The 21773-nt window shown below is 50.4% G+C and overlaps 2 protein-coding genes across 4 annotated transcripts; one reads left to right on the top strand and one right to left on the bottom strand.

The window, feature by feature from the left end:
* Positions 1–725: 725 nt before the first annotated feature.
* FAM174C (family with sequence similarity 174 member C) lies at positions 726–5681 on the bottom strand. 3 transcript variants are annotated; one of them, XM_035120837.3, is made up of 4 exons: positions 5408–5681; positions 3896–4012; positions 3506–3549; positions 726–2443 (listed from the first exon to the last, which is right to left on the bottom strand). In XM_035120837.3, the coding sequence occupies exons 1-3, from the start codon at positions 5662–5664 to the stop codon at positions 3537–3539; spliced, it is 387 nt and encodes a 128-aa protein (XP_034976728.2). In that variant the 5' UTR covers positions 5665–5681; the 3' UTR covers positions 726–2443; positions 3506–3536. The 3 variants fall into 3 exon arrangements, with proteins under 3 accessions (XP_034976728.2, XP_034976729.2, XP_088529170.1); XM_035120838.3 differs by lacking the exon at positions 3506–3549; XM_088673044.1 differs by lacking the exons at positions 726–2443; positions 3506–3549 and having other exon boundaries at positions 3892–4012.
* A 687-nt stretch (positions 5682–6368) lies between these two features.
* On the top strand, positions 6369–15204 carry ATP5F1D (ATP synthase F1 subunit delta). Its single transcript, XM_035121099.3, has 5 exons — positions 6369–6530; positions 8010–8163; positions 10533–10621; positions 12625–12752; positions 15062–15204. The coding sequence occupies exons 1-4, from the start codon at positions 6399–6401 to the stop codon at positions 12745–12747; spliced, it is 498 nt and encodes a 165-aa protein (XP_034976990.3). The 5' UTR covers positions 6369–6398; the 3' UTR covers positions 12748–12752; positions 15062–15204.
* The last annotated feature ends 6569 nt before the right edge of the window (positions 15205–21773 follow it).

Raw genomic sequence — 21773 nt, 5'->3', positions numbered from 1 at the left:
ACATCTTTGAGCTGATCCTTTAAAAAATGGAGCTTTCCCCCTTTGCAAAAAAGCTTCCTGAAATATTTAATTTGGGGGGGGCAAAGGCACCTAGGCCTCTAGGAGTTGGCTGCTATGACTAGGACAATTCAAGAAAGAAAGAAAAAAAATCTTGTTTTCCTCCTCTAAAAACTAGGTGCATCCTATGGAGCGAAAAATACGGTATATCCTGCCTCTTGCTCCGAGAAGCTCAAAGTGGCCAGTGTGGCTGCTCCCTCCCTCCCTTCCCACCCTCTTTTTGCCATCACAACAACCCTGCAAGGTAGGCGAGACTGAGAAGCAGCGGCAAGCCCCCAGGTCAAGCAGTGAGCTCGTGAGGATTTGAACCCTGGACTTTCCCAGGTCCTAGCCCAGCACTCTTAACCACTATGCCATGCTCCAAAGCTCAAGCAGAGGTTTTGCAGCCTCTGTGGGAGCAGAGACACACACACACACCGCAATAACCTGCCACAGTCCTCACGGGCAAGGGACTTTCATGACACCCTTTCGCCCAGCAACACTGTGGTCTGCAATGGAAAAAATGTCCCCCACATCCTTGGGTTGGCACCTCCATCTAGTGACTGTTCATAAGGAAGCAAAAGGCAAAGGGAGGTTCCCTGCCACTGGCTTAAAGAGGGCACAAAAAACCGTCCCAAGGTCCCCTCTGTCACACTTGTTTTTTAATAGCAAATTTTGAAGCAGAGAAATGCAGGTGAGGATGGAATGTTTATTACACATTGGCCGGAAGGATGGTTTTTCCAGAACTACCAAAAGAGAGAAAATAACATCCCCGCAGAGTTTTAATAAAATAATTTTTCTCATATTTGTTTTTAAAACTGAAATGTTCAGGTTTGGAACAAAAAACAACAACTGCACAAGTTATCTTCCCAGAATTGTTTTACCAGGCCCCTCCATACACAAACACGCACAAACACAAATCGAGAGGCAAGCTCCGATTTCGTTCTGACAATCCCGTTTCTAATATATTGCCTTGCCTTATGGGTCCCCAAGGAAAGGAGATGGGTTTCGACACAAAGACACCTGTGACCCACCAATAAAGCCGTATTTTCTTGCCGACTCTTTGCCCCATTTGGAAAACCTTTGGGTTATTACGGCCAATGTCAATCCTGCCCAAAGTAGGCAAAATGTCATTTATGAGCATTGGTCAACTCTGAGCAGGGATGTATTTACAAACAGGCTGTTTGTAGCATACAATGCCACACACAAAAAGGAAGGAACTGCAAATCATTTAGGGAAAGGCTGACCGAGATTGACTTCCTGGGGTGAGGAAGGAAAGGGGGGGAATTATCCTTCCTTCTCATCAGTAGCACGGAAGGGAAAAAACCGATGACTTTAAATAACCACAGTTCCCCCGTTTTAGCCTGACCTGCGGCACAACCTACACCATTAGGCGATATCGTCACGGAGGGGGCAGTTCTGTCAAAATGGCATTTCCTGGCTGCCGTTTTCCTTCGCCAGCGAACGTGCTTTCTCCAATTGCTGAGCAATCCGTTGCAACGCTGCGAAAGAGCAGCCATGCCTCCTGCTGTAAGCGGCCAACGGATGAGCCCAAGGTTGGGTGTAAACAAAACAGAAACGAAACAAAAACAACGGGTCTGGAACCTTTAGGACATCCAAGTGCAGGTGGTTCACCCCCCGGCTACACTGACCGGGTGATGGGAGCTGGGGTCCAACGACGTCAGGCCAGCCACTGCTCCCTCGCCCCGGAACACAAAAGCACCTTTCAAAATTCCTTAAGCGCCAGCACTGGGTTTTTAGGCACCCCTGAGTTGCCCCCAGTTCTTGCTGGGACTGTATCGCTCAGCATTTCAAAAGCAAGTTTGTGGGACGCAGTTGCAGGTTTTCCTGCTTGGTGGTGGAGAGGGGTGAGCTGGTGGCGGGGAAAGGGGGAGGGGCTTAAATAGTGGTGATCTCGTTCCAGTTTGCCACATCTGGACCCAAGGAGAGCAGCTGCAGCAAAGCTTGCTGATCGTCCCCTCCTCCTCAAGGAGAGAAAATTCCCGGCCCCCAAGCTGCGTCAGATCGTCAACGTTGTACCAGCGACGGCAACCCTACCCCCAGGCTGGAATTCCGATCTGAACCTCTTGTCCTGACTGTTCTTAGGAATGTGAAAGGAACCCGGCCCCGGACGGCTTTGTGGTTTGATCTCCAGAGTCACTACATTCATCTCGTCGGCCGCGGGGCAAAGAGGGGAGGCCAGCTCTCCTCTCCAAAAGCCCCGGGAAGGAAGGTTGCGTGGGGCTCAGCAGCATCCGAAGTGGCTCCAGATAACAGGTTTTTTTTTAAAGTAACAGTTTAAAAAAAGAAACAACAGAAAGGGAATTGATAAAAGTGGCTTCCAATGGTCGCTCTCCACCTCCGCTGGTCACGTCTGGTCACTTCAGGCCGTTGGTCCTGTCATCACCTAGAAAACGAAAGCAAAATTAAAGGGAACCTGCCAGTTGCTCTGGGGACTCAGCTATACAGCTGCAAAAATAACATTTTAAGTGCATCATACAAATGTGACACTAGGTGACGATGGTGAGCTAATGGCAAATTCAGTATATATTTTAAAACCTTTTTAAATGCATTTTCACAGCGTTTTTAATCTATGTCTAGATTCAGCCTAGGATACCGATGCAGCTAATGTCCCTGGGGCTTTTTGGAGGTTCCCTCGTTGCAAGAAGCAGCAGGGAACCAGGCAGAGGGCCTTCTCGGTGGTGGCGCCCGCCCTGTGGAACACCCTCCCATCAAATAAAAAAATATTATTATTATTAAGGAGATAAAGAACTACGCAACTTTTAGAAGACATCTGAAGGCAGCCCTACATCAGGAATTTTTTTTTATATGTTTGGCGCTTTATTATGTTTTTATTATGTGCTGGAAGCCGCCCAGAATAGCTGGGGGAACCCAGCCAGATGGGCGGGGTATAAATAATAAAATTAGTAGTAGTAATAGTATATTATTATTATTATTATTCCATACAAACTTCCACACAAACTGGATGGAACTACCTCCCATTAGAAAACCCATTAGGTGCAACAGTAAAAGTTTTATATCTGCACCATAAATGCCTTTCTAAACTCCCCCCCCCCCAAAAAAAAATCAGCTGTGGTGACAATCGGGATAATTTTTAAACAGAGAAGAAAGGCAGCATTGCTCGCAAAAAGTTATCTTGGCCATTTTGTGGATGAATTATTATTATTTAAGAGTGTTGGCTTTCAGAAAGTTTCCTTGACCGGAGGTGAGTATTCTTTGCCAGCTAGCTATCTACAAGACAGTGCCTAGCTTAACTAGGCAATGGTTCACTCTCTTCTGACCATTGAGCATAAAGGAACTGGAAAACTAGGCTAGGAGCAGCTTATCTCTTTTGGCGCGAGGGTACATTCACCCTCTGGGGGCTACCACTTCTTGCAACCTCTTCTCGTTACAAGGGTTGCTCCAATCCCCTGACAAGTCTGCCAAATACATGTATATATATACATACATAATTTTATTTGCAGGCCGCCATCCCATGCTCAAGGCAGCTTACTGAGGAATGAAAAAGAAATACACAATTGCAACGTCACGAAAGTGGCGATGAGCAATAAATAAAACGTCAAAAACACGCAACCAAATCAAACAATTTCCACATGCATCACGATAAGATGTAAAGATAAAAAGTTAATATAAACAACAACCCCCAGTACCCTGCCCAAACAATACCCCTTCCCAAGAGTGCCGAGGACCGCAGCACTAATATCTGCGCCGGCCTTTGTGAGCTTGAATATACACCCACCAGATGAACACGCCCCATAGAAGCAGGGGGTGTTAAATACATCCTTGACTGTTCAACCTTGATATAATCCTGCAAGGGTCATTTGTACTCGCCACTCACCGTCTCAGATTGCGCGTTTCAAACAGGGTATCTTCGTCGCTCTCGAGGGAGGCCATCTCCATGGGGTCTTCCGAGTTGGAAAGGAGCCCGTACTTTTTCCGCGGAGGTTTCCTCGTCCTGCAAAAAAATGGCCTGCGTTCAGCTACGGTTGTGCTCATTATGGGCTGTGTGTGACATTAAGCAAGCCCAGAGCAGACCCGTAGAAATTTGCGGAGGTGGGCGGCTTAGCGACATTTCATTTCAGCGGGTCTACTCTTCGGTTAAACTTAACTGGGTTACAACCCGGTAGCAGTCATCTCCAAGCCAAACCTATCAGCCCAGGGGGTGGGTGGCAATGGAGTCATTTACAAGGATAAAGGTAGGATCATCCTCGCTGCATCTCTAGAAGAAAACTGCAGCATGTCTGAGGTGGAACATGGAAGCCTCTGCTTAAACAACATTCAATCAATCTCCCAGCCTTCTTTTCTGCAAAACAGAGATCATGCTGACCATGCAAAACAAGGCTTGGGGGGGGGGGCATTTTTCCAGCCAGAGGGGATTGCATTCCATTCTGAGCAAATTTCCAGTGGTGGGAGATGCCAGAGGCAAAAAGTGGGCAAAAGGACACAAACTTTACCTTTGCCGAGCAGGCTAGTTTGTGCTCTACAGTAAATGAAGAGAATGCTGTCCCTGACTCTAACCCTGTACAGTATCTGGCACTGGAACTCTCACCAGCTCTGCTTTAAATCCCCCCTCCTTCCTTCAATGCCCTCAAACTCTGAACTTTCCTTTTCCCAGATGGGAGGATGGCCAGGCTGTTCTGAATATGTGTAGAGACCAGCCTAGTGCACAAAAGGCAAAATTCGCATTCATTACTCTGTCCGGCTTATCCCCCCGCAGGGGCCCAGAAGAAAATGCGGCTTCGGGGCTCAAAAAGATCTCCCCCCTGCACATGGGTGAACACTCTCAGTCAGCTGGAAACAGCAAGAGTATACCACACAACCTGTTGAAGGCAGGTGGGTCAATTTTCTGACCCGAGGGCCACATCCCCTTCTGGGCAACCTCCTGGGGAACACATGTGCCAAAAATGTGGGCCGGGTGATTGCTACATTTAAATTTCTTTTTACGCTAAGCCAGTTTCCGTGCGCCCCTGGAACATACAGCCCTTCCCTCCAGGTGAGCAAAGAATCCTGGAATCACAGAGCTGGAAGGGTACCCCCGAAGGTCATCTAGCCCAAGCCCCTCCACAAGGTAGGAATGTGTTTCCCCAGACTTGAACTCATGACCCAGAGGCGGAAAGTCTCACACTATGCCGCCAGAGCTATCCCAGGGTTTTAAAGAGCAATAACATAGTTGGTGATAATAAGCAACGCAGAAAATGAAAAAGGTGGGGAGTGGGCGTGGCTTCGTGGAAAGGTTCTGAGGGCCGGGTGAAGAGGCCTGGGGGCCGCATCCGGGTCCCGAGCCGGAAGTGCCTTCGTTTTGAAGGGGGGAATTGCGAAAAGAGCGGGGGGCGGCCCTCCTCCTCCTCACCGCAGCGCTCGGCCCCCGAGGTAGTAGAGGAGGCCGATGCCGGCCATGCCGGCGATGACATAGAGCGCCCGGTGAAGCGCCGGCATATGCAGGCCAAGCAGCCCAGAAGACGACGACGAAGAGGACCTGGATGTCGCCGTCGGCGCCGCCTCCGTAGCCGCGGTGTCCCCGGCCGGAGAGGTCTTGTTGCCCGCCGCCGTGAGAGTTAGGAGCGCCGCTGCCGCCGCCACCCAGATGAGCCTCGCCGCCGCCGCCATCCGGGGCTCCGCGGTACGGGTAGGCCGCACCGGAAATGGCGGCGGGGAAGCGGTGCAGCGACGGACCGGCTTCCGGTAGGCCGACAATAGAGTTTCGGGGGAGCGTCTAGAGTTGCGCTCCTCAGCCCTGCGCTCTTACGCTGCTCCTGGTTTGTCGAAATAAAATTAAGGGAGCCCGGAAGAGACTGTAGAACGTGTCGCTCTCAGTTTACCCCTGACCCCCATTTTCCTATCACTCTGGACCCGAGATAGGAAAACGAGGCTTCTTCCCTCGGGGAAAGGCCGAGCAGAAGCTGGGATTTGCTTTAAGTTTAGCGGCGAAACCGGGAGAAGTAAAACAATACCAGTGTCTTGTCGGGGGTGGGGTGGGACTACAGTTCCCATGTGGCATAGGGCGGGCGACGGCGCCCGCGAGGAGTTCGGCAGCCGCCGCTGTGCCTGACGGGAAATGCAGTCCTGGTGCTCGTAATGCATTGTGGGTGGCAGCAGTGCCTGGGAAGAATGAAGGAAGAGGCGGCCTTTTGAAGATCCGCTTCCGGTTTGGTGCCTTCTGGGAAATGGAGTCTGGAATTGGTGGCTTTTTCTGAGCTGCCTATGGGGAGGCGCGGTGCCTTCTGGGAAGCGCCGGCTCAGGTTTCTGCTCCGCGCGTTGCATGCCGGGAGCTGTAGTCTCAGGCCTCTTCCCGGCGCCTTTCTGCCCCGCTCTTCGTCTCCGCTGTGCCCTTGGCGTCGCCATGCTCCCTCTCGCCCGCTTCCTCGCCCGCAGCGCCTGGGCCCTGGGCTCCCGGGGCCACGCCAGGCACTATGCTGAGGCCGCCGCTGCCGGGCAGGCCCAGATGGCCTTCACCTTCGCCTCGCCCTCCCAGGTAGTCGCCATGGCAACCAAAGTGAGGGGGGAGGATTTTGGGGGACGACGACTACCCCCCCTTCTTTAAAGACTGGCCTTTAAATGGTTAACTTGCAGTGGGGGGGGAGCCTGTGGGACCAGCAGCTAGTACGTGACAAGCTGCCAAGTTGCTAGTCCACAAGGTCACTTCATTGGAAGGGGGAAGGAGTTCAAAGGGTTAATTTGAGGAGGGGGGGTCTAGTACAGTATGTGGCTCGTCAGCCTGCTGCAAGTTGCTAGTCACAAGGTCGCTCATGACTTCATTTGTTTATTTTATAGGATTTGCATAATAATAATTTATTATTATTATTTTGAATAACTATTCGCTCCTTTCAAAAAGATGAAAAGGAGGGAGATTTTAAAAGGTTACTATGGGGAGGAGTTGTTGGCCTGCAGAACCACCAGGTTAATGTGGTTTAGCCTGGGCAAGGCACTAGTCCACAAGGTTGCCGGGTTGAAAGGGGGGGAGAGATTTAAAGGGTTAACTTGGAGGGCCAGGGGAACCCCTGGGTATATAGCCTTGTTGCTAGTCCGAGAGGTGTGTGTGCATGTGTGGTTTAAAGATATAAAAGCATCAAAGAAGTTTGCTCTGGTTCCTGTTTAAGAATTCAGTTCATCACTAAAATATGTCGCTTTCAATGCTTTGAAACTGGAACCTTGGAAACAGAGCATATTTGGTGGTTCTGTACTTCTGGATTGTTTCGATGACATCCTGTATTTATTCATTTGTCCTTTTATCACATCTTCTGTGTTAATTGTGCACTTAAACATAACAACATATATATACAGGTGAAACTCTGCAAATTAGAATATTGTCAAAAAGTGCATTTATTTCAGTAATGCAACTTATTATTTTTTATTTTTCTTTTACAAATGCTTTCTTTTGGAAATTCCACAGTAATAAAACAAATAGTTACAATAATACAAAAAAACATCGCTATTATATTTCATTAATTACATTCCATCCCACCATAACGACATATCTTGCTTTGCATGTCATGCATCTATCTCATATATTGGTTTCACCTTTTAAGTAGCATTACTGAAATAAATGCACTTTTCGACGATATTCTCATTTGCCGAGTTTCACCTGTATCTTTGAAATAAGTCAACAAAATTAACTTGCCGGAAGCTACTGGAAAGGTAAACCCGTATAAAGTGTGTGTTTTGCAGCCAAAGAGTCTTTGTGGAGCCTTTTAAAAATAGAGAGGGAGGGCTAAATGTTGGGGAAGGTGTTGAGAAAGGGCAAGCTGAGGGGTGGGGGTGGGGAGGCTGTGGAACATCCAGCAACATGATCCAGTACCAACCTGCCGAAGCTGACTAAAAGGCAGAGCTGTATAAATACGCTGGAACGCTGAATGCAGAAAAGTAGCTTCTTGAAATGATCAGCAAGCTCAGGTGAGTCTGTAAAGGACCCCTCTGCTTCTTCTTCTCACACGTTCCGTACCCCCTTTTTCAGGTTTTCTACAATGGGGCCAACGTGAAGCAAGTTGACGTCCCCACGCTGAGTGGGTCCTTCGGTATCTTGGCCTCCCACGTCCCCACCTTGCAAGTCCTGAGGCCCGGAGTCGTGACGGTCTTTGCTGAGGACGGCTCTTCCACGAAATACTTCAGTGCGTTTGGGAACTGGGGCAAGGTTGCGGGAGGCGGTTTTGGGTGACGTGGGCGTCCTTTGCAGCAAGACCCGCAGTGAACCTTTGGGGCCACAAACCGAGTTAGAAACTCAGATATATAAGCCAATATAAACCTGGGTTGCTTCAATGGAATATCTAGGCACCATAATTTTTAAGATGAAATTTATTATTATTATTATTACTGGTGTAATTCAGCCCGTTGAATAAACGGGCACTAGAACATCCCAGAGTTCGGAGAAGCGCTTCCGCAGCGCTTCTCTGCACCCCGGGACCTGTCCTTGTTGTCGGCGGCAGGGGGACAGGAACGAAGGAGGATAAAGCAGCCCTTTCTCCTCCTTCCTTCCTCTCCCCCAGCCGCCGATAGGAAGGAGACATCCCGGGGTTCGGAGAAGCACTTGCGCAGCGCTTCTCCGAACCCCAGGACCTGTCCTTGCTGGACGCACACACGTGCGTTCTCTCTCCCCCACCCCCCGCCGCCAACGCTCAGTCCGGCTGGGAGCAGCGGTTGGCGGCTGCAGGGAAACGGTAGGTGGGGGGTGGGGAGTGTGTGTGTGTGTGTGTGTGTGTGTGCGTGCAGTCTCTGCATCCAATCCCTGTGTCCGTGGGGCACATGCGCAGTAGCGCGGACACAGGGACACAGGGAATCTGGACGCAGAGACACTTGCACATTATTATATAGGATTATTATTATTTTCAGTTCTATACCACCTTGTATTTTAAAGGGGGGGGCTCTAAGCAGTTGACAACACCTTAAATCATCAAATAAAACCACCCAGAATAAAACATATTAGAGCTTCAATGAAAATATTTCAGGTCCTTCTCTATGGGACATTTTGCTTTCCCCCTATTTATTTATTTACCTGCTTAATTTATAGAGCTTGCCCCATCACAGAAGGACTCTAGGAAGCCAGGGTGGTGTAGTGGTTAGAGCAGGCATCCCCAACCTTTGGCCCTCCAGGTGTTTTGGGCTACAATTCCCATCATCCCTGACCACTGGTCCTGTTAGCTAGGGATCATGGGAGTTGTAGGCCAAAACATCTGGAGGGCCGCAGGTTGAGGGTGCCTGAGTTAGAGTGTTGGACTGGGACCTGGGAGATGAGGGTTCGAATCCCCACTCCGTCATGAAGTTCATGAGGTGACCTTGCAGGGTTGTTGAATTAAGTTGAGGGGGTTCAACGATGTTCTCCTTGGGGAAAAAAGTGGGAGATAAAGGCAACAAATAAGCTCTTCTGCTGAGCTGCTTAAGAAAGCTAGAGGAACCAGCCAGCCAGATGGAGAGGTCAGTTGCCAATTTGGCATCCAGAGATCTCCACATGGTTGCAATCATACCTGCTCCAGTCCCTGGCATATGACTAATTTCTAACACTGGCCACAAAGTCAATAATGAAGTTGAAACCCTATATTGTGGGGTGCAGAGGTGGGCAGTCTGCTTTAAAGTTAAAGTACTGTATATTCCTGCGTATAAGACGACCATTTAACCCAGGAAAATCTTTTCAAAAGTCAGGGGTCGTCTTATATGCTGGGTCGTATTTCTTATATGGCGAGTATATCCCAAACTCTATATTTTAACTGGGAATGTTGGGGGTCGTCTTATACGCCCAGTCGCCTTATACGCGGGTATGTGACTAGTACCCAGGAGACAAGGCTTCAAACTCCCCATATTTATACGCCGCCTATCTGGCTGGGTTTCGTCAGCCACTCTGGGCGTCTTCCAACAGAATATTAAAATGCAATAATCTATTCAACATTAAAAGCTTCCCTAAACAGGGCTGCCTTCAGATGTCTTCTAAAAGCCTGGAAGTTGTTTTTCTCTTTGACATCTGGTGGGAGGGCGTTCCACAGGGCAGGTGCCACTACCGAGAAGGCCCTCTGCCTGGTTCCCTGTAACTTGGCTTCTCGCAGTGAGGGAACCGCCAGAAGGTTCTCGGCGCTGGACCTCAGTGTCTGGGTGGAACGATGGGAGTGAAGATGCTGCTTCAGGTAAACTTGACTCTGAAACTCACTGGATGTCGTGGCTTGGGTCAGCCACTAATCTACCTTGCAGGGTTGTTGTGAAGAGGAAATGGGAAGGGGGAGAAGCATGTGCACAATCTTTCGAGTTCCTTGGAGGAAATGGAAGGAATAAAGCAGGCACCCCCAAACTTCGGCCCTCCAGATGTTTTGGACTACAATTCCCATAATCCCTGACCACTGGTCCTCTTAGGATCATGGGAGTTGTAGGCCAAAACATCTGGAGGGCCGCAGTTTGGGGATGTCTGGAATAAAGAATGGTTCATGGCCCTGTTCTCAGCTCATTCTTTTGTTTGTGTGTCCCCCACCTGCTTTTCGACTTCCTTGAAATTTTGCAGTTAGTAGCGGTTCCATCACAGTGAACGCAGACTCCTCGGTCCAGCTGCTTGCTGAGGAAGTGGCAATGTTGGATCAGCTGGATGCTGCGGTGAGTGGCGTGCCTGCCCTCTCCTCTCTTTCCTCTCCCCCCCCCCCCAGAGACTTCCTTGCATACCTATCTGGGCCTGCAGGAGCCTGTCCTTGAAATCCCTAAAAATATCAGAAGTCTGCTCCACGGTCATGCAGAGATTGTGCTAATTTGAAAACACTTGGCATTTTTTCTGTCCAGCGTGTGGCATCTGCTCCCCATCTGTAGCCCAATTTTGTGCTGGCCCAGGATGTCTGCCATTTTTAGAAGAGATTTTAAAGGTTTTATCACTTTGACACCTTAGTTCGAAGTAAACCCTGCGGATGTGAGCTTAATCAGTAACATAAATGGCGTTTCCATGCGCTCTGGCACTTATCGGAGTGTCCCATTGCGCCAGAAGCTGCTTAGCCCTGCTGGCCACACGACCCAGAAAGCTGTCTGCTGACAAACACCGGCTCCCTCGGCCCGAAAGTGAGATGAGTGCCGCAACCCCAGAGTCGCCTTGGGCTGGACTTTAACCATCCAGGGGTCCTTTACCTTTTAATCTGTAACGTAAAATATTTTCCAAGTTTGTTTCAACACTGTGGGGATGGCTGTATGCAAGACTTATTGTGAATGCATTGCTTTTTTGAAAATTTCAGTAGAGTTTGTAGTAAAAGAATACTTTATTATAAAGTAACGGTCCAGTAGGAAAGGTGGAATAAAATAAAGAAAAAAAAACAGGGTTCACAGCCGTTATTTCAGAAAACATAACTGCATTCTCAAGAGAGAGCACATTGAATTAGATGTTGCTACAGAAAGAGACCCAGTGCAGAGAGAATGCAAAACACATTATGAACACAGAAGGAAGATCTACGTGCATCGGGAATTGCCATCCATGTGATTAGCCTGTCATATGCCTGCCAAACAGAGGCAAAGCCTATAGATGCCCTTTATTGAAAAGTTGCCGCACTTTTCTGTCTATAAGATACCCCCATGTATAAGAAGCCGTCTATTTTGGGGGACTCAAATTTAATAGAATCATAGAATCATAGAGTTGGAAGAGACCACAAGGGCCATCCAGTCCAACCCCCTGCCAAGCAGGAAACACCACCAAAGCATTCTTGACATATGTCTGTCAAGCCTCCGCTTAAAGGTAAAGGGACCCCTGACCATTAGGTCCAGTCGTGACCGACTCTGGGGTTGTGCGCTCATCTCACATTATTGGCCAAGGGAGCCGGCGTATAGCTTCCAGGTCATGTGGCCAGCATGACAAAGCCGCTTCTGGCAAACCAGAGCAGCACATGGAAGCGCCGTTTACCTTCCCGCTATAGCGGTTCCTATTTATCTACTTGCATTTTGATGTGCTTTCGAACTGCTAGGTTGGCAGGAGCTGGGACCAAGCAACGGGAGCTCACCCCGTCACAGGGATTCGAACCGCCAACCTTCTGATCGGCAAGCCCTAGGCTCAGTGGTTTAGCCCACAGCGCCACCTGGGGACTCCACCACACTCCTTGGTAGCAAATTCCACTGCCGAACAGCTCTTACTGTCAGGAAGTTCTTCCTAATGTTCAGGTGGAATCTTCTTTCTTGTAGTTTGAATCCATTGCTCCGTGTCCGCTTCTCTGGAGCAGCAGAAAACAATCTTTCTCCCTCCTCTATATGGCATCCTTTTATATATTTGAACATGGCTAATAAAATGGGAGGGAGATGGCACAGAGTTGTTGAGCTTTTTTTGCGGAGGATTACGCAGGGTTGTTGAGCAACCCTCACTTTTTAGCATGATTTTTTAAAAGAAAAAAAACATAGTCTTATACACAGAAAAGTACGGTAGTTTCTCTGAAATGAGAACAAACATTCCCATATGTAACCGAATCATTTAAAGAAAAACCCAGAGACAACTTCCAGCCCTAGGATATGTTCAGACAATAGTATTTTGTCCCCCACCCCACCCCAAAACGTCCTCCCCGGCAACTGTCACGTCGTACCTTTTTCCTCTTCCGGGTCTGATCCTGATAACTTTTATTCCCCCCTGCTGTTCGCAGACAGCCAAGTCGAACCTGGAGAAGGCCTTGTCAGCGCTGGCGTCTGCCTCCGATGAAGCGGCAAAGGCGGAAGCGCAGATCAGCGTGGAAGCCAACGAGGCGATCGTGAAAGCTTTGGAGTGAAAAGGGTAAGCCGCCTCTCCGCCGGGAATCACTCCAGCTTCTCTGCGTCACAGAGTCAGACCCACGGGCCCACCATCTCCAGCTTAGTTTAGCTGAGCGGTGGCAATCGGCCCAAGGCCGCCCAGTGAGCTTCGTGGCCAAGCAGGGATCAAAAACCTCAGTCTCCTCAGTCCCACACTCTAACCATTGCACCATGCTTTCCCAGGACCCCAGTTCCTGGCACTAAGGGTGGTTCAAAGCGGTGAGAGAGAGGAGGAGAGATTTGTTGCTTCAGACAGATTCCTGCCGCTAGGTGGCACACCAGGGCTGGCGGACAAACAGAGGCAAAATATTATCTGGTGAGCTTTCGAGCTCCCCTTCCTAAGCCAGGGTGCATTCATTGGCCATTCTGTGACTTTGCTTCTGTGCCGCTCAGCTGGCATCTTCCTTTTTTGCCTTCCATCCTGAAAAGGGAAATGATTGCTTCCCTTCTTTTTTGCATCGGGCGAGGCCCCCAGTGGGAGAAAGGCCACTCTTTCCCCAACTATTTGTGTCAAGGAGGACCAAAAGACTTCCGCTCTAGCCCCTGCCCACTGAGCTGCCTACTTGCTCTCGCTTTCTCCCATGCCCACCCGACGTACCCCAGGGTAATTCCCATCACGCAGGGAAGGCTCTCCAGCTCTTAGCTGTTGCTCCACCCACCATGCGGACTGGATCACAGAGGCTAGGAAGTGACTTCCTAGATGGCCTTTGCTGGCCCCGTCAGCCGAACCGTGCGGTTCGCGGGTCCTCCTGTGCGCCATGTGCAATTCATCCCCAGCCAGCGGCAACTCGCAGCGAATGGTCCTTATGGGGCAGGGGGAGCTCAGCAAGGCAGCCCGTCTAGGAGAAGGAGGACTCTGACCCCGAGATTCCTCTGCCTTTGCAGCTATACTCATTTGCAAGAGAGGCTTTGGGGGGGTAAACTCTGAGGAACAATCTGTACCCGCCGCCGAGGATTTTAAAGTGGTATGACAGTGCTTTAGATGTGTCATGCAGATGTAACCTTGGCCTCTATTGACACCTTTGGTCCATAGCTGCCAAGTCTCCCGTATTCCCTGGGAAACCCCCGTTTTTCCAGCTGTTCCCAGCCGAAAAAAGTTTTTCCCCGGTTTATTCTGGCGCGGCGGCCATTTTGGAACTGGGCGGAGCATGCTCAGAAGCGACTTTTGATGCTGCTCTGCCCATTTTGTTCCAAAATGGCTGCAGCGCGGCTTCTGGTGCGGCGGCCATTTTGGAACAGGGCAGAGCAGCATCAAAAGTAGCTTCGCCCAGTTCCAAAATGGCGGCAGCGCTACTTCCGGTCTGCTACTTCCGGTCCAGTCCCTTATTTCTCAGGCCGGAACTTGCCAGCTATGCTTTGGTCTTACTACTACTACTACTACTACTAATAATAATAATAATAATAATAATAAATTTATTATTTATACCCCGCCCATCTGGCCGGTCCTCCCCAGACACTCTGGGTGGCTTCTAACAGGATATTAAAAACACAATAAAACATCAAACATTAAAAACTTCCCTAAACAGGGCTGCCTTCAGGGGTCATCTAAAAGTCAGATAGTTGTTTATTTCCTCAGCATCTGGTGGGAGGGCGTTCCAAGGGCGGGTGCCACTACCAAGAAGGCCCTCTGCCTGGTTCCCTGTAGCTTTGCTTCTCGTAGTGAGGGAACTGCCAGAAGGCCCTCGGCGCTGGATCTCAGTGTCCGGGCTGAACAATGGGGGTGGAGACACTCCTTCAGGTCTACTGGGCCAAGGTCGTTTAGGGCTTTCAAGGTCAGCACCAACACTTTGAATTGTCCTTGGAAACCTACTGGGAGCCAATGAGGTTTTTCAGGACTGATGTTATATACAGGGACGTCCAACTCCCAAGAGACTGTGATCTACTTCCAGAAAAAAAACTAGCAGTGATTTACCCGGGGGGGGGGAGCAGGGCAAGCCAGAGTTGTTAAGCTTCTTTTAGGGGAGAAAGCCAAAGTTGTTGAGCTTTTTTAGTTGCGTGAAGAAAGGACAACAGAGGGAGGGGATGCCAAATACCTCGCTCTGCTTTCCTTTGGACCATATCAATGAGGCTGAGATGGAGGTCTTGTCGTCTGGGCAGCCCAGGACCTCCAGACACACAGCCCAGGCTTGTGCCCCGGAGGGGTCACTTCAGTGCTGCAAATTCAGCATCCACTTGGCTTCTCCTTGTCTGCCTGCCAGGGATTCCTGCATTGCAGGCGGTTGGAGTGATTGAGCCTTGGGGTTCCCATCCAATGCTTGTGATTCTATCGTTTTCTCTGTTTCTCTGTTGCAGGAATATCCCGCTGCTTTCTGGAAATGGCCCTGTCTCTCTTTTCCTCTGGACCTCCTTCTCTTGTCCATGCAGATGGTTTGGGTAAACCCCATCAGTTTAGTTTTTGACCAATTAAAAACGGGTGGAAAAATCTGTGAAAGGCCCCTCCGCACCTTTGTCTTTTACTTGTTTACATTCTTGCCTGTGCACCTGCTTCAGTTTAAAGCCCTTGTTAGCTCCGTTGGTAGATCACGAGACTCTTAATCCCGGGGTTGCGGGTTCGAGTCTCACATTCCTGCGTTGCCGTGGGTTGGGCCAGATGACCTGCATGGTACCTTCCAACTCTACAATTCTACGGTTCCATAAATCAGGAAGGAGAGGAGCTTCCCCCTCAGAGCTGCCCCCTCCAGTCGCCCCACAAAATCCTCTGAAAATGCCAGCGAGCCTAATCCCCAAGGTGCTTAATTCCCAGGTGAGCCTTAAAGGCCAGCTAAGCTGCTCATCCTTGGCAGGTGGGGAGGCTGTGGGGTGAGTGGCTGTTGGGGTCCAGGGAAGGGTGGGAAGCATCACTTTGAGAGCGTTTTAAGGCAGGAACCGGCCTGGGATTTAGGGAGAGCTCAGAGACAGGAGGAGATAGGCCAGGATATTCACAGTGGCGGAGTTTTGGGCTCTCGGATACCACCGCCGACATTTGACACTCGGGGCGGAAGTTTTCTAGGATGCAGATCACATCTGCGGTTGCTTTTGAACTAACATTGCATTTTCATTGCCGTAACCCGCCCTGGAAAGCTGTGTTGCTTTCCCTGCCCCTCCAGCAGCCCCGTCTGCTTCTCTCGCTTGCTCACCCAGGTGTGTTATTTGGCCGGCAAATGATCCAGCTCCCCTGCTTTGGCATCGATCCTGTTCCCAAAGTTGTGCCACAATAGGAGACTTTCACATGCCACTTTCTGAAGGAGTCCGTTCCGTTTAGCCACTAAGCTGTTGCTGTGCTGGGTGCTGATTTCGTGGGTTTATTATTCCTTACCCCCCCCCCCACACACACACACCTTCACTGTGACGTGGAAGTTGCCAGGCTCGATGCCAAAGCAGGGGAGCTTGATCATTTGCCAGCCAAATAACACACCTGGGTGAGTAAGCGAGAGAAACAAACTCCCCTTCATTTTTTTTTGAGAGGTTGGACAGCCACCAGTCATGGATGCTTTAGTTGAGATTGGGGGTTGGACTGGATGACCCCTGGGGGTCCCTTCCAGCTCTACGATTCTGCAGCTGGTAGCCATTAAGAAGAGCTTGGCTGCTGGATCGGGCCAAAGTGGGGGAGGCCTGTCTAGTCCAGCATCCTGCACAAAGGCAGCCACTCTCCCCTCCTGCGGTTTCTGGAGATTGCCATTCGGGACCTTGCTTTGACACCTGGGGCAAGCTCCAAGCCCCCTTCTGAAAAGCGCTGCTTCCCCCCCTCACCACCCTTCCACTGGTTGGAGAGAGCAGGTAGTCTTCGAATCTCAACCAGACCCAGGACCCCACGCCTTAAGCCCCAACAGGAATCATGGTGCCCACTTCTTAACCCCTTGCCCCACCTGTCTGTGTGCTGCTAGGCCTAGGGGGGGCAGTCTGCGTCCGTCCTGGGCCTTGATGCATCCCGGTTGTGCGCTGGACGAGAGTCGTGGTCAGACGCATTCTGGGCACCGTTCATTCGCCTGTTCCTCACTTGTGCGCCATATCGCCGGCCGTGTCCATCGTCGTCCTCTGAACCCGTTCCAATTAACATATGAACATAAGGAGAGTCTGCTGCATCAGGCCAGTGGTCCATCTATTCCAGCATCCTGTTCTCACAGGAGCCAACCCAATTCCCCAGTTTTGAAGCCTGCAGGCCGGATTACCCTCCTGCGGTTTCCAGGAACTGGGGTTCAGAATCATCACTGCCTCCGACTGGGGAGGCAGAGCACAGAGCCCCACATTGGTCAAGAGATTCCTGCATCTCCAGAGAGGAGAGCCATCGCCGTAGCTGCCTTGCCAATACAGTGGTACCTTGGTACTCGAATGGATTGGCTCCCGAACAAATCGGCTCCCGAACGCCACAAACCCAGAAGTGAGTGTTCCGGTTTGGAAACGTTTTTCGAAAGCCGAAAGTCCAGTGCGGCTTGTGCTTGAGTGCAGGAGGCTCCCGCAGCCGATCGGAAGCCGCACCTTGGTTTCCAAATGGTTTCAGGAGTCAGAACGGACTCTCGGAACGGATTAAGTTTGAGAACCAAGGTACCACTGTACTCTTATCCAGCTCCGCGACTACCAATTTATTAATTTTTTTTTAATGGATTTTTAAAAAATGTTCTTAGCTGTTCCGATTGGATCCGTAAGCCGTCCATCTTGAGTCTCTGTCACAGGGGGAAAGACACACACACACACACACCCCGTAACAAGGGAGCTTGGGAGTTGTAGTTCTGCAAATCAGGCTCCCCACACCCACTCAGGTTTCTCTGGGCGGCATCTAGGGGGCCTTAAGCTCTGTCTCCAAGCCACCTGGAAGCCCCTATCCTCTTTCATACCCACCCATTCTCAAGCTGCAGCGTTTCCCAGCCTGGGGCCCATCGCCCAACTTGTTTCTCTTTCAGAATAAAAATAACCCTTGCGCCACGCCGAATTTTTCAGTGCAAAGGAATGTATTGGGAAGCAAAAAAGGAAGCAACAAGTAGCCGCGCATAGAACATGACTGCATTGCGATACCATCCTTGCACTAGGCATCGCTTTTTCCCGTTTCGGAAAAAGCACCTATCCATATTCTGCAGATAAAATTAAAAATCGCTTTGATTTGAGACTGCGCTACACTGAAATGCTTCTTTAATTGCCCTTGAATCTTCCTGCCAAGCTTGCTACCCATTCCTGCCACACCCTTTGAGAACCACTGACCTAGAATCATAGATGGCCAGGAATCATAGATGCATTGCAGGAATCGGTGCATCCCTCCCCCCCCCCGGTCTATAGGGTTTAAACGGTGGACTTTCTGTGTGAAAATGCATACAGGTGTAGTTCAGGGGTTTTTAATCAGCTTGTCCCTGGCACCGCATTTAACTACTTAATTACGGAGCGGCGTTGTAAAGAGTTGTGGACTAGGAACTTTGCTTGCAAGGCTGTTTTAGGACCTCTTTCCCCACGCAGCCTAGCTCCCGGCTACTGCTAGATTTCACGATCCAATAAGGCTGGTGCTTGTTAAATGTTGCTTAAGAGCTGCTAGGCTGAGTCAGGCCGCATGGGAAGCTGCAGCATATGGTTGCTCAATATTTCCTTCACTGACCGGCAGCGATGGCTCCCAGGGTTTCAAATTGGGAGCTTTTCCGCCCCGGCCTTAACCTACAAAGCAAACTCCATGCAGCCTTTTCCTTGGAAAAACAAAGCAAGATCTCGCATCTTGGGCAAAAGAAAAGGTCTTGGGCAAAAGAACCTCTGCTCTGCCGGTGAGCTACACTTCTTCCCCTAAAGCTTCATACAAGATCCAAGGCCGCCTGGTTCTGAATTCAGGGCTGATTTAAACTGGAAAATAATAATAAACACAACCAGTGCTTTTTCTGGGGGTAGGCAAGTGTGCTCAATACCGGCACCCTTTTTTCTAGAAGAAAAGCACTGATGGTAATAATATTTATCTGACAGGGTTGCTCCAGTAATTCTGGGCAGCTTCCAGCCAAATAATAATAATAATAAAAGACTCTTTATCTCAGGGCCGTGGGTTTGAGCGCCACATTGGACAAAAGGATCCCTGCATTGCAGGGGGTTGTACTAGAGGACAGCTCTACAACACTATTGCTCTGCCTTAAAAACTTCCCTGTACAAATGTCTGGGGGGGGGGGGGAATCATCTTCTTGACATCTGACAGGAGGGCTTTCCACAGGGAAGGTGCCACTACCAAGAAGGCCCTCTGCCTAGTTCCCTGTAACTTTGCTTCTCGCAGGGAGGGAACCGCCAGAAGGCCCTCGGAGCTGGACCTCCATGTCCGGGGTGAATGATGGGGGTGGAGACTCTCCTTTAGGTATACTGGGCTGAGGCCGTTTAGGGCTTTCAAGGTCAGCACCAACACTTTGAATTGTGCTCGGAAACGTCCTGGGAGCCTTTAGGACCAGTGTTATATGTCTAGCAGCCGCAATCTGGATTAGCTGCAGTTTCCAGGTCATCTTCAAAGGTAGCCCCACGGAGAGTGCATTGCAGTAGTCCAAGCGGGAGATAACCAGAGCATGCACTACTCTGGCCAGACAGTCTGCAGGCAGGAAGGGTCTTGCGTACCAGATGGAGCTGGTAGACAGCTGCCTTGGACAAAGAATTGACCTGTGTCTCCATGGACAGCGGTGAGTCCAAAATGACCCCCAGGCTGCTCACCTGGTCCTTCAGGGGCACAATGACCCCATTCAGGACCAGGTAGTCCCCCACACCTGTCGCCCCCCCCCCCAGTGAAACACCCCTTCTGTCTTGGGATTCAACCCCAATACCAACAGACTGAGGCAGAGACCATTACATCTCCCTTGCTCAGTGTTACCTGCCCTGACTGGCAGCAACGTCTCTTCACCATGCCAGGCCGGGGGACCTCTCCAGCCCTACCCATGGGACATTCCTGCCTGCAAAGCTACCGGCCTGGCCTTCAAAGTGCCCATTTTGCAGGCGGGTGAACCGAGGCCATGCACCTTGAGCACGCTGGGAAGCTAGCCAAGGGCCTCCCATCCTCCGGGCTCTTCCCCCCCCCTCCTCCTCTTCCACCTGCCCGTGATCCAAACACGGCTCTTTGCCTTCTCTCCTCCCTCCTGGGGCCCGACGATGCCGTGACGCCTTCCCCACGTCAGCCCAGGCTTGGTGTGAGTTATTTTGAGCCTTCGCCACCCAGGATGTCGCCTTTGCTGCGTTCTGTGCCAAGCAGTTCCCCCACTCCCCCCCAAGCAACTCTCTTTTTATCACAAGTGATCAAAAAATAGATTCTCTGGCGATAAAAGACACACACACAGAAAAAAAGCTTCCTTGCTTTAAAGTTTATTAATAGCCTCTGAATGGTTATTGGAAGCTCTGAGGCCGCTTCCTTCTCCCTCCCTCCTCTCACTTCCACCCCAAACTAAGGAAGAAAAAAAACAGAGAGAAAAAACCCAGCTATCCGCTCTGGCCTTTTCCCTCTTCTTTAAAGGTCAGGTGCTGCAGCATGCAATGGAGCCAGGATCGGAGCTGGTACTAATTTAAGCATCTGCAGGAATAACCAGCAGCAGACCCCGTCTTCCGAGCCCCTTCCTTCCTCTCGAGTCTCTCTGACCCCCCCACCCACCAAAGAAAAGCACCCTTTTTCTCCCCACCCCTTGTGCTTCCCACACGCAGGTCTTGACGCAGGCAAGGAGGGGAGGGGGGGTGGCACTCCTTAATTTGGCATCTTTTTGCTGTCAATGTGTTTTGGGTTTTTTATTTTTTTAAAAAAACAACAAAGCCATAAGCTGGCCAAACCATAAGGGTAGAAGGGAAAAACCTGGTTTTCCTAAACTTAGAAGGGAGGTTCTTAAATTCTGCGTCTCTCCTCTGCAATTTAAAGAAACTGGCGGCCCAGGGCGGGGTTGGACTAAATGAGCACTTGGGCTCCCTGTTACAGTTCCGTGAACCACAGATTCTGCACCTTGGTATTGCAAAGCTGCCGGAGAAAGATTCCCGGCCGCCCTCCCTCCTTGACATGCTACATTTCCAGGAGCGAGGATTTTCCTACCCACAATGCCACGTGAAATAATTTGTTTGTTCGATCCATAAAATTCATACAAAAAAACCCGACAACAACGACCCTCAAAGCAGTTTGCAAAAACATGAAACCGTAAAAATCAAGATCACATGAAATTATATTCAGTGCGTACTTCTGCGTTCAAAAGCTAGGGTTTCTGCCCAGCCTCCTTGATGTGCTATGTTTCCAGGAGCAAGGATTCTCCCCTCCCTCTCCACATGGAAGAATTTGCGTGTGCCCCCCACCCCGACCTCAGTTCTGCCGCCGTGGGGGGGGGGGGAGTTCTGAATGGGGTTACATCTACCTAAAGTTGTTTTCTATGGATATCCCACCTTTTATATCCTACGAGGAGCTCAAATCTTTTTAGAATCATTGGATCAGGGTTGAAAGGGGGTCCCAAGGGTCATCTAGTTCAATCTGCCCGGGGCCGTCAAACCGCCAACCTTCTAGTTAACAAAATGACAAACTTTGGGGGCCTCGCCTGCCTGTTTTCCCTATCCCTCCTTTCCTCTAGAACCATGGCGCGGTTCTCAGTGCTTGCCCCTCATGTTATTCTCACAACAACCCTGCAAGGTAGGTCAGGCTGAAAGAGAGGCGGTGACTGCCCCCCCCCCAAGGACACCCAGCGAGCTTCATGTCACGGCCGAGCGGGAGAATTCGAACACTGGACTCTCCTAGTCCTCATTCAACCTCCACGACAGCCCCCAGGTTGGGCTGGGCCAAGAGGTGCAGCAAACCGCCTCCCGGGGTTGCAGCCGAGTGGGAGGATTCGAAGCTTGGTCTGTCTCCCAGTTCAACCTAGCAGTCCAACCCCCGGCAAAAGTGCTGGACGAGAAGGAGTGTCTATGGAGGGGGGAGACCCTCCTCATAGCTGGGATAGCTCAGCTGGCGGAACGGTGAGACTCTTAATCTCAGGGTCGTGGGTTCGAGATTTCTGCATTGCAGGGGTCAGATTGGATGACCTCTGGGTGTACAATCCTACGATTCTAGGTCAGTGGTTCTCAAAATTGATGT

The sequence above is a fragment of the Zootoca vivipara genome, chromosome 6, assembly GCF_965207765.1.
Source record: "Zootoca vivipara chromosome 6, rZooViv2.hap1.1, whole genome shotgun sequence".
NCBI classification, from domain to species: domain Eukaryota; kingdom Metazoa; phylum Chordata; class Lepidosauria; order Squamata; family Lacertidae; genus Zootoca; species Zootoca vivipara.
The sequence above is the reverse complement of the archived record's forward strand: the minus strand, read 5'-3'. Positions and strand labels throughout refer to the sequence as shown.

Coding starts and splice junctions, on each gene's coding strand:
- ATP5F1D (XM_035121099.3), top strand. CDS start 6,399: ATGCTCCCTCTCGCCCGCTTCCTCGCCCGCAGCGCCTGGGCCCTGGGC. Junction 8,164..10,532: donor CTCTTCCACGAAATACTTCA/GTGCGTTTGGGA, acceptor GAAATTTTGCAG/TTAGTAGCGGTTCCATCACA. Junction 10,622..12,624: donor TGGATCAGCTGGATGCTGCG/GTGAGTGGCGTG, acceptor TGCTGTTCGCAG/ACAGCCAAGTCGAACCTGGA.
- FAM174C (XM_035120837.3), bottom strand. CDS start 5,664: ATGGCGGCGGCGGCGAGGCTCATCTGGGTGGCGGCGGCAGCGGCGCTC. Junction 4,013..5,407: donor CTCGGGGGCCGAGCGCTGCG/GTGAGGAGGAGG, acceptor ATTTTTTTGCAG/GACGAGGAAACCTCCGCGGA.